The 12,289-nt window shown below is 35.8% G+C and overlaps 1 protein-coding gene across 2 annotated transcripts in view; it reads right to left on the bottom strand.

The window, feature by feature from the left end:
* NOX4 (NADPH oxidase 4) overlaps positions 1 to 12,289 on the bottom strand; it is a 142,965-nt gene that overhangs the window by 106,346 nt on the left and 24,330 nt on the right. For both annotated transcript variants that reach the window (XM_036862588.1, XM_036862589.1), the window contains 3 exons: positions 11,373 to 11,457; positions 6,993 to 7,090; positions 3,607 to 3,634 (listed from right to left, as the gene is read on the bottom strand). In XM_036862588.1, the coding sequence (XP_036718483.1) occupies positions 3,607 to 3,634; positions 6,993 to 7,090; positions 11,373 to 11,457 (211 nt within the window). The remainder of the gene's footprint in view (positions 1 to 3,606; positions 3,635 to 6,992; positions 7,091 to 11,372; positions 11,458 to 12,289) is intronic.

The following is a 12,289-nucleotide window of genomic DNA, read 5'->3' as shown; positions in this document are numbered from 1 at the left end:
TTTGGGATCAACATATACACACTACTATATATATATTGAATAAAATAGGTAAACAACAAGGACCTATTTTAGAGCACAAAGAACTATACTCAATATCTTGTAATAACCTATGATGGAAAAGAATCTGAAAAAGAATATACGTGTATACATATGTATAACTGGATCACTTCGTTGTCTACTTGAAACTAACATAACATTGTAAATTAACTATACTTCAGTAAAAAAAAGAAAAAAAAGTTATGGTTTTCTTTACTGGAATTAAACGAACAGGTTGGCCAACCAATTATCTGGAATGTTGTAGAGAATATCTATGCAACAAGTAGTAGAGTTTAAAAATAAATGACTTTTATCCATTCAGTGAATATTTTCTAGGCATCTGTACTGTACTGTTAAGTGCTAGAGGAAAAAATGAATCCTGCTCTAAAAGAAATCCCAGTCCAGTGTGGGAGACAGGGTAAGCGGGCAACTACAACATAGGGTATTAAGTGCTGAAAGAATGCTAAGCATTGAGTGTTTTCGAGGTACATCAAAGGGCATCCTAACCTAGCACTGGACGACAGCGCAGCCAAGTCCCAATAAATTAGCCTCTATTACCACACATATTCCAAGAGTCAGGAAGCACAGGTTAGAAATTATTGCGCTAGTCTAAGCTCACTGGGGAAAGTTGCTTGCCAAAGTGAAGTACACTGCGAACTCTCAGTCTTCAAGTTATGAAGCAAAACCTATATTTGTTTCCTTAGGAAAAAACATGCTTGTTATGTTTACTCTTATTACTCTTTTATCTACGCATATTAGGTTAATTAATTAGTAGCCCTTCAAATGAATAATTGCACTATATTGCCATTTCTAGATGAAACTGAAAGATCATTTTCATTCATACCCAGATATAGCCAGAAATATACCATCTTGTATTCATTATCCTGTTTTTACGAACATAATTGGAGACATAATTGTATTTGTTTGTGAGGGTTTTTCTAATTAAAATTAGATACTGTGCATTTTATTCTCATCATACAAGTACTACCAAATTTGGAGATATGTAGTAAGCATTATAAAATGTTTGAAAAATTCAATCTATTAAACTTACTTTATTCTATAAATTCTTAATTGAAATGTCTTTAACATTTCTTATTTAGTGAGTCTAAATCCCATATTTTATGTCACTTGTGCTGCCACAGGCTTTATTTTCTACAAGACAACCTTATTTCTTAGGCCTAGGTTACGTGGAAAAACTTTTAAAGACAGAGAGAGAGAAGACTCTATGTAACATTAAACAAATTAAAATTCAAGAACTATATCAACTAATAGAAAATATGCTTTATCATCAGAACACCTAAAAACATGCATGCATTTCTTCATCAGGAACTTTATTCTTCCTAGGTATTGTGCCTGACAATATTCAGAGAGCTGTGAAATAGACTCAGTCAGAGATGTATTCATAACACAAAGTTGGACTAAGTGAACAGTGTCACTCATCCCATTACCATCCTTAGATTCTGCTTTGCTCTCTCACTTGCTACTATTCAGTGGGGTTGACCAGATGCCTGATGAGCTCTAGCCTCATACTTAAGGGGGGTCTGTGTCCCTGTGAAGTAGATGGCTCCTGATGGCGAGCACAGTATTTCTTTCATGAAATTTTATGTAACTAGGCCACTAAAGTGATGCTGACATGCTGATTTTGGATAATTCAAGTTGTTTGTATTGACAGAAATGCCACACAAAATATTTTCTTTGCATGCCCTACGGGCATCCCTTTTCCACCCTGGAGAAGCTCATCTTTGAGTGGAAAACACAGTATATGTAAGGTAATAATTATTCTACAGTATATGAAAGGAAATAAATTATTCATAGTATTTTCACTATGTATCTTTAGGGACCCAGGGCAAGAAGAGACCAGCTCTACTTAGTGAAATTTGGCAGAAATCTGTGCATGATAGGCATGTCAACTGAGGCTTAAAGGATAGGCAAGAGTTGACCAGGTGAGAAAAAGATAGTAAGAGGGTAGGTAAAAGGTAGGTAGTGGTGAGAAGTTATGCTCTAGAGTATAATGAGATGCTCACTAAAGGGTAAAACAGTAGTGGGAAGGTTAATAAAACATATTGGCAGGTCCCAACCTGGACTCTCTCTAGGCTGGAATCAGGAATTTGTGTTTTTAAGTATCATCTTTACCTAGCCCAATACACTCATGGTCACTTCTGGGAAAGAACATAGGATGATGGTGTTTCAAGCTAGGTGGAGAGATCACCTACTTATAAAGAAGTATTAATTTTACTAAGTTTCTTAATGTAATATCTTTGTCATATAAGAAATCCTCTTATATCTTTGTAAACTAAACTTTTTTAAGCATTTCAAATGTTCCAAGTCTTCAACTATACTCTGTGCTGCACAAGATAATATTAAAACAAAATTCTTGTTTATTTCTCTTAAAATGATTCATATGAACCAAAAAATACATTGATTCATACATTAAGTTTTGTTTTTCTGCTTTTTCTCCCTTCTACTTCTCACCCAATTCTTAAGGCTTAAATAAAAACATGTTTTCAATGAGCAAATTTGTAAACAAAACTAAACTGTGTTCCTACACAGAAAACTGAAATGAGTACTTTGCAACTGGTAAGCATCATACATTGATAGGCAGAAAATATATATATATATATATATATATATATATATATATATAAAATCAATCTAAATATAGGCAGAAAATATACATATATATTATCAATCTAAATATGTAGTTGTGACATGGAGGGGGAAAACACCCCAATTATTCTTATTTTCATCATAAAATTGATTCAAAAGAAAAACAATGCATTTGACAGAGCCATGTCTCAGTCCCATATGCAATTCTGATCCTTAATAAGGGAGTACAGCCAAGCCTTTATGATAGACCATTTCCGCTACACAATCGTCCTTGTCCCTGAAATACAAGTTAAAAATCCCTCAAATACAGTTTCCTTTTCATTATTATAAGTGTAAGGTTGAGAAAAAGAAGAAAATAGTAAGAACTGTACTAACATCAGGGCAAAATTTTGAGATGTTCAAATGTGCTTTAACAAATGAATAGTCTATACTGAGATTTCATGGACAATATGTTTGAGAAGGAAAAGTAAATTAGAAATGAGAAAGAAGACATTTCAAGAAAGATAACTTATTTTAATGACTGTTTCTCCTCTTTTTCCATGGGTTTTAAGATCACAAAATATCCTACTAAATTACTGAATTAGAAGAACTACACTGACACTCAGAGTGCTTGGTGTTTCTTTCTAAGCCTTGAGGACAGAGAACTGGTCCATATGTATTATCTCCAATAGTACTTGCCAAAGCAGTGGGCACATAGCAGGCCCTCAATAAGCATAAGGCATTATGTTATTTTCTTTGAAAGAATATATGAAACGCAAATGCATTTGCTTACTTTTACTCTTCATTCATCTGAACCCTGACTGTTTTCATTGCAACTTTATGCTTGAACTCCTAATCATTTGTTCTCATATGCAAATTTTCCATGTTATATTTTAGCATATATCTAAATGTTGTGTAATTTGATGATGCTTATTTTCCAAGATTTCCCTGAATCTTCAGAAGCAGAAATGAGTAACAACTTACCAGTTGTGAAGAGAAGTTTTCTAGGATCCTGAGAAAAAGGAAAAAAAAATTGACTGAAAAATAAAACACTGATAACATAAAATTCTGCAATGAGTCTGAGAGAGATAAGAGCCATGTATTAGGTATGTAAGAGACTGTTCTCCCAATGGAAATAAGACGCAATTGAATTTCATAATGTTTTTACAATGTCACAGGAGATTATAATACATACAAAACCCAATTCCAAGAAGTTTAGCTATCTGAAAAAGGAAGAATATTGGATGAAGAGTCAGAAGGCCTAGGCTTTCATCTTCATGGCCAGTTATAAGCTATTATAAGCTAGTGGCATTGGCCTGAAGCCCACCCTTTGACCATTTGGGGGCTCAATACCTTACCTATATTGTGGAAACGTTAATATATACTCTATCTACCACAACTGCCAAACTGCACCTAACAAGTGTCAAGACAGTGAGAATCAAAAATGATAAAATATGTAGGGGTGGTTGTACTGTGTAAATTCAGTACAGAGAATACTGAGAACTAAAATGTTTCAAAGGCTACTGTAAAAAGAAGTGATGATATTCAAATAAGGAAGACAGGTTCCTGCTACTCAGAAATATAACACATTAATATTGTTATTGTAGTATTTCCTTTAAACTACATTCTTGTGGTATAATGGACTGAAGTCAACTCCCTTTCTGTCTTCTGGAAAACTTTAGATCAATTCCCAGTAGAATATGGATTAATTTTTCATCCTAAGGGTGCCTAATATTGCACAACTTCTGAATTTCTTTCCTCATGCCTCCACTGAATCTGGGGTCAGGCCAGGCTATATACAAAGTAGGAAGCCATTTATATGATACAATTTTAGGGGTCTTGAACGAGGACCATTTGCCCAAGAATAGCTCCTCATCCAGTTTAGGTCAACTGAATTCTACCACTGATGTTAGAAACATGACTAAAGGCTAATCTAGAGTAACCTAATACATAAAAAATTAGTAAAAATACAAGATGGGCCGAACAAAGTGGTAATACCAGAAATATGAATAAATAACTATGGAAACTCAGAAGATGGAACAATTAATATTGCCAGGGAATGAAGATAGAATAGAAGAAGAGTAAGAGACTGTTTCACAGATGACAAGATGAGGCCAACTGAGCTAGGCCGTCAGGAATGCTCCACCATCACAAACTGGAGGATGGAGGGGTCATTGGAGATGTGGAGAAGACAGAATGAAAGCACAGAACAGAACAATAAGGTGCATGTCATAAAACCATCATTTTCAAAGACAATTCACAGAAGAATATAACCATTTATATATGCAGTATCTGTGTGTGTGAGTGTGTGTTTGTGTATGTGTGTATTTTTTCATCTTCATCTAGTACATGGCCTGGTACCTACTAGGTACTCAAAAATATTTATTACAAGAAAGAAGAGAGGGAGGGGGAAAAAAGGAAGATATGAAGGAAGGAAGGAAGGGGAAAAAAGGGAAAATGTAAATTAAAATGAGTTAGCATTTTTCATCCATCAGATCAGCAACGTTTTTTTACAAACAAGTGAAGTGTAGAAATAAGCATTCTGATAAAATTGGTAGAGTGCATCAACCGGTGAAGCTTTTTTGGAAGGTAATTTGTCCATCAAAACTAAAAATGTGCATAACTTTGAAACCAAAATTCTACTTCCATGAATCTGCCTAGCAGAAGTGTACAAAAAAATAAATTTATTGGCATGCAGTGCATGACAAAAACTTGGAACCAAGCTAAACATCTGTGAATAAGGAAAAAGCTAAAAATAAATTGTGTTATATTCATATGAAGAGGATGAGGTAGATGTATACTTTCTGATACAGCAAGCCACAATACATATATTTACAAATTGCTGAAGCATATATATCATAAAATACCACTCAAAATATCTTATAAGAAAACATAAAATCATTAACTGTGGCTAGTTTTGGAAGAGAAGCTTTTGTTTTTCATTTACTTGGGAGTTTTAAAATATTTTCCATTGAGCCTATATCTCTCTTAAAGTGAAATAAATTTAATAACTAGAAATCTTAAAATGACTAAAATATTGGAACATTAAACAAAAGTATATTGTAATAAAATGATAAGATTATTGTAGTTACTGAAGACATGAATTTAGAAAGCAAGAGAAGCAAAGAAGGAAAAGATAAAAAAGGAAACTGCATGGAGGGAGTAAGACACAAGTAACCCCATGTGATTTGGGCAGAGGAGGATAGAGGAATGAGAGAAGTGATGGGAGACAGGCGGAGATGGAAGCTCTGCTCTGAAATCATTACATGTGAAGAGCTTCCACCAGCATGCTAAGGAGCTAGACTTTTCCATGGTTCTTAATGCTAGGTACACTCTACAATCACTAGTGAGCTTTTTAAAAATATTAGTGCCTGGCCCTAACCCAGATCAATGAAATTACATTGGTGTTTTAAAAAATACTGGCATAGTTATGGGATTTATCCAGGGCTGCTTGTTATTTTGGTTTCGTGATCTATGTCTATGCTTGTTTGTTGTTACTTTGACCTTTGTTTTGTTTTGGGAGGGAGGTCAAGCACATGGTCACAGCAGTATTAATCTAGAGAACTCTGGTGATATGTAAGGGGAAGATGGAGAACAATCCATTAAGTCACTACCACACTTAGCAGAACGGGGTGGGGTTCTGATCACATGGGACCCTGAACATTTCGATGTTGATGCAATCCTGGCTTTGGGAATCAGAGGCAGCCTGAGGACATAATGAAAATGCCGAGCAACACACGCCTAACTAGGGCTGTGCGTGTGTTGTTCATTGGTCCAGCCCAGCACCCTGCACATACAATTTCATTTCATGGGCAGCTTCACATGGAGAAAAGCACCCCTAACTTAGATACTGCCCACTATAGAATTCAGCTCAAGGTCACCTACTCTAAGGATTAAAAACAAAATAAAACAGAGTAAAGCACTAAAACTCAATAATATTTTTAAGTCAAATCAACTGATGGTCCAGGATCCTCAAATAGTCAACCTTCTTTTCTGCCTTTTTTCCCCCAAGCACTGTGTGAGTTACTGAAGGATTTTTACCCTGTAATGGCACTGTCAACAGTCTCCACTGAGCGACAGGAATTGGACAAAAGCTGTTGGGAGGCAGAAAGCAGATCTGAGTGGCAACCTGCTGAACACGGCAGAATATAAAAAGTAGACCCTCTCCGAACTTTCATTTTCGGCGGGAGAGACTGTGAAACAGTAATTACCTATATTTTCTACTGAAAAGAATAAAACTCAACTTGACAAGTGCATTTTAAAAGCACTCAAAAGGAGCAGCAAGGTACAAATTTTCTGTGAAAATCACAGACCCTCATTAGTCATCTCACGACGAGTGAAAGGAAAATGAGAAGACAGAGACTACCCACCTCATCTCGGTATCTTGCTGCGTTCAGTTCAACGAAATCCTCACGGTAGTTCACTGAGAAGTTGAGGGCATTCACCAGGTGGGCGGCCACGTGCACACCTATAGAATCACACCAATCACTGGGATTTTCAGATATGCTCTATAAGAGGGAGTCAGTTCCTCTCCTTAAGTAAACACAGGGTCACAATTTGACAGCTATGGGCGCAATAAAATGTTCAATTAAAAGGGAAGTTTTAAAAGCACAAAGAATCTTAATTATAGACAGTTTTAGTATGAGAAATCATGTAAAGAAACAGAACTTTCAAAGGCTGGAATAAAATAACCCTAGTAAGTCAAGAGTTAGAAACACACATACACACACTGGCACACATGCACACACGTATGTGTATAATAATATGGGAATTATTTATTCATTTAAGCAGCTCCTGAATACAGTAATCCCCCCTTATTCACTGTTTCACTTTCTGCAGCTTTAGTGACCTGTGGTCAACTGCAGTCTGAAAACATTAAGTGGAAAATTCCAGAAATAAACAGTTCATGAGTTTTAAATTGCATGCTGTTCTGAGTGTAATGAAATCTCCACCCATCCCATTCCATCCCACCCGGGATGTGAATCATCCCTCTGTCCAGCACATCCTACCCGTTGGTCACTCAGTAACTGGCTTGGTTATCAGATCAACTTTCTGGGGTACTGCAGTGCTTGTGATCAAGTCGTCCTGGTTTTACTTAATAATGGCCCCAAACTGCAAGAGTAGTGATACTGGCAATTCATTTATGCCAAAGGAAGCCATAAAGTCCTTCCTTTAAATGAAGAGGTGAAAGTTCTTGACTTAATAAGGAAAGGACAAAATTTCGTATGTTGAGGTTGCTAAGATTCTTGGTAAGAATGAATTGTCTATCCGGGAAAGTGGGAAGGAAAAAAGAAATTCGTGCTCACTTTGCTGTCACACCTCAAATTGCAACTCATGTTTAGTTAAGATGGAAAAGGCATTAAATTTGTACAATAAGATACTTTGAGAGAGAAGAGGGACCAGGTTCAAGTAACTTTTATTACAATTGTTATATTTTATCATTAGTAATTGTTGTTAGTCTCTAAGTGTGCCTAATTTATAAATTAAACTTTGTCACAGGTATGTTTGTATAGGAAAAAACAGTATATAGGATTCAGTACTGTCCTCAGTTTTAAGCATCCACTGGGAGTCTTAGAAAGCATCCCCCCATGGATAAGGGGGAACCGCTGTACTGTAGATTTTCCACATCTTTCACTTCTCCCATAGTTCCAAACCTGTTATATATCTTGTATACTTCACTGACACTCAACCTAAAATATAGGCCCATGAAAAGGCTTTTAACCAGTTAACATTTTTCACAATCCACGGATTCAAGTCATAGTGTTTAAACCCAATAGCAAAAGTGTTGGTAACCACTTCATGGGACAAAAACTCAGGAAGATGATGACCAGCATTTAATAACCTACCTACAATGGCACAGTAATGAGTAGTCAACTGACTTAGAGATAAAAGTGTTAGGAAGTTATTAGAGAGTTGAAGACAAATTCATTTCGGCATGGTCAGGGAAAAGTAAATTATCTTGAGAAGCCTGGACAAGAAAGAAGCTAATGACATTTTGCACAGAAATGTAATACCCTCCTCCCTTCCCAACCTTTCCTTGTAGGTGAAATAAAGTTAACATTAACAGCACATTGTAATGTATGGGAAAGAACAATATTTAATTAGTTAGAAAACCTGTTTTCTTGGCCACATTGCTTGCCTACTAATGCCTCAGTTTACTTCTCTGTAAAATGGTGATGACAGAAATAAGAGACTTAATGAGATAAGTGAACCTAAATTGCTTAGGAAACTATTACAATTTACACTGATATATGGAGTGTTGAGATTCAAAAGAAGACATGGCCTGGAAACTAGAAAATTCTATGACCCCTCCAACCTAACATACGAGATGTACATAGGTAAGCCAAGAGTTCCAAATTACACACAAAGACAAATGAAAGTGAGAGAGAAGGGCTAGAATGCTAAATAACCTAAAAGTTATTTAAAGGATTAAACTCCTGTCAGTGACCAAATTAGAGGAGGGAAAAGGGTCCCATAAAAAATGGACAGGGCTAGTGGGAAGCACCTACATAGCACAGGGAGATCAGCTCGGTGCTTTGTGACCACCTAGAGGGGTGGGATAGGGAGGGTGGGAGGGAGACGCAAGAAGGAGGAGATATGGGGATATATGCATACGTATAGCTGATTCACTTTGTTATACAGCAGAAACTAACACAACATTGTAAGGCAATTATACTCCAATAAAGATTGTTAAAAAAAAAATGGACAGGAAACTGAAAGTGGGTTAACTAACAAGTAAGGACAGGGTTCCAAAGAAATAAACAAAGGGTGTCTAGGTGAGACTCAACTATGGCACAGATATAAAACATTATAGAAGCAAAACTGTCTGTGTCCTATAGCTTCAGCACTTCTAAAATCTATAGGAAAAAAAACTCCTTCATTTTAAATGAAAGGTTGATACGTTCATTACCTATTATATGGCTCAAAAGTGCAAGGGCATCCTTAGAGGAATTACCATTCTTTCTGAATTCTCCTGAAAAAAAAGTCCTAGGTAACAGCTGTATGAGATACAGCCTTAAGGGATACATTCACCTTCTTTAAAAGGCTTTTTAGGTAAAAAGACTTCAGGGCTTCTAATTTTAGGCAAGAGAGCGAAAGCATTGCACTTTGCATGGATTTCCCCATTTAATTCTCATAACGAAACAATGAGGTAGGTAGAATCCTCTCTATTTTTTTTTTTTTTTTTGGCTGCACCTCTCGGCTTGCAGGATCCCAGTTCCCCAACCAGGGTTCGAACCCCGGGCCCCCTGCTGTGGAAGCATGGACTCCTAACCACTGGACTGCCAGGGAATTCCCTCATCCCTATTTTACAGATAAGAAAACTAAGGTTAAGAAAGGTGACTTACCTAAAGTCAGACCCCTAGTGAATGGCAGAAGGCAAACCCTCTGGAACACATACTCATTCATGGCAATACTCCACACTATCTGAGTCTTTCAGCTGTTCTCCAACTGAACAGAATATTTGGACACAGCTACCATTTAGAACAAATCAAGTTAGGAATGTGCCAGCGTTTCCCGATTCTCCTCCATTTTGACCTTTCACTCTCTCTAGCTCTAATCCAACCCTAACCCTGACCACACCCTTGGTCCTCATCATATCCTGGACTCTTACTCCGTTCTTAGCCTTGAGCTATACTGGAATCTTCAGCCCATCCCTGAGCCTCTCCCCATCTCTCACTTCCAGGGTGGTAACTACCAGTGGGAAGATGTTGAGGGATAAAACACTGGGAAGATGCCTGTTTCAACAATACTTGGCAATTTTTAAAAAGCTTAAAGTTTAATGATTTCTTGGCAATAGCTATACCGAAACACTTGTGATTCAAAATGGCCATACACGCATATCCAGATCAAATGTCCCAAGTATCAAGACACCTATGTCCTATCAAATAATGAACAGATGAAAATGTCAGGTGCTATGCCACTGAGATAATTCACCCCTGAGGTTGTAAATTATAATAACTAATTCTATCCTAAGAACTTCATAGGCATGTTCTTACTTTAGTCTTAAACCCACGAGATAGGTGCTACTGTCGATCCATTTTACAGTTAACAACAAACTGAAGATCAGAGAGATGATGTCACTCGGTAAGGCAGAAGGGCGGCTGGGGATAGATCCTACAAAATCCGTCTCCAGAGTCCCTTCTGTACTTAATATGTTAATTAATTTCTGTTTCAAAAATTTGAAAAGTATCATATAAATGCTCAGGATAAATATTTATTTTAAAATGACTCTTAAAAAACCACAAGAGTCTCACTTTATATTTTAACTTGGAATTGAGCAGGATAAATTTCCACAAATTTTGACATTTGCTTTTCTGCCCAAGTGTTAATATCAAAGAAACACTTAACAAATATAATTTTGATAGAATCATATTCTGTGAATGCACATTTTGCATTCTAAGTTTCACACATTTAAGTTTCTATCATATCACTACTTTTAGAGGTTAAAAACTTTTAATCACTTTCTTCCAATCTTTCTAAATGAAAGTACTTACTTTTAGAAAATAATCATTACCAGCTTGGGGGCCAAACTTTGCACATTTATATATATATATATATATATATATATATATATATATATATATATATATATATATATATATAAAACACACCCATTTTCTATAGCACCACTAGATAAATACACAGAAGAGAAAATTAAATTATATAATAAGAAAACCATAAACAATAAAAATACCATTCATAAAATGTGCTATTCTAACATAATATTTAGTATCTTTTGGTTTTCTCACCTGAGAAAATACAGATAGTCACACCACAGGTTGTATGGAATGTTCTGCTTTTATCCAACAATCTTCTGGTTCTCCTGCTTGGAACCTAAATAAAAATCATTTAATATGATAAAAATGATGTAGCAAATAAGATACATGCATGAGTCTTTGTAAATATGGCAGAGGCTTATCAATTAAAAATTGGTGAGATGAAGTATACTATATTTAGTCAATGGAACACTCAAATCATTAAAGAGAATGTGAGAAGGCTTATTATTGATATGGAAACATACACAAGATATATTGTTAGGTAAAAAAAGTTACAACACATAAACTAAACTACGATCCTATATTGTTTAAAATTAATGACATTATGTATGTTAACATATTTGCAGGCATTTATCTCAAATAGTGGTTGTTCTGGCAGAGTAACATTTAGGGGAACCGTCACTGATTACTTTGCATATTTCTGGAACGTTTTAATTTTACAATATATACAATTTCCTTTTGTGGTCAAAAAATATGATTATTTTTAAATGAAGCAATTTTATCTACAGGTTTAAATGCCTGCTTGATCTTACACAAAAATAAAATACCTAGGTTTCACGCTGGGGGATAATTCTTTAAGACATTAAATACTGAGAGACTTATGTGGGCAGTTTTCATTTCCTGCCATTTATCTTCTCTTTCTTCACACCAAGCCAATGGCCAGCCACAGGGATCAAAACCTAGCATTTCGCAATAGTTGGCAACCTACAGAAAGAGTTATTTCCACAAATTACTGCATTAAAAGCAAAGAGTTTCTAAATATAATTACGTGAAAAGGTTGAGAAGTTTTACCACAGTAAATCCACTCACATGAACTTCACAGAACATCAAAATGACCTCATGTTAACAACTCCTTTTAAAATATCAGTATCGATCCAGCAGTGCCTAAC

The sequence above is a fragment of the Balaenoptera musculus genome, chromosome 8 (assembly GCF_009873245.2).
Source record: "Balaenoptera musculus isolate JJ_BM4_2016_0621 chromosome 8, mBalMus1.pri.v3, whole genome shotgun sequence".
Classification (NCBI taxonomy): domain Eukaryota; kingdom Metazoa; phylum Chordata; class Mammalia; order Artiodactyla; family Balaenopteridae; genus Balaenoptera; species Balaenoptera musculus.
Note: the sequence above shows the minus strand (reverse complement) of the source record. Positions and strands in the feature narration are given on the sequence as shown.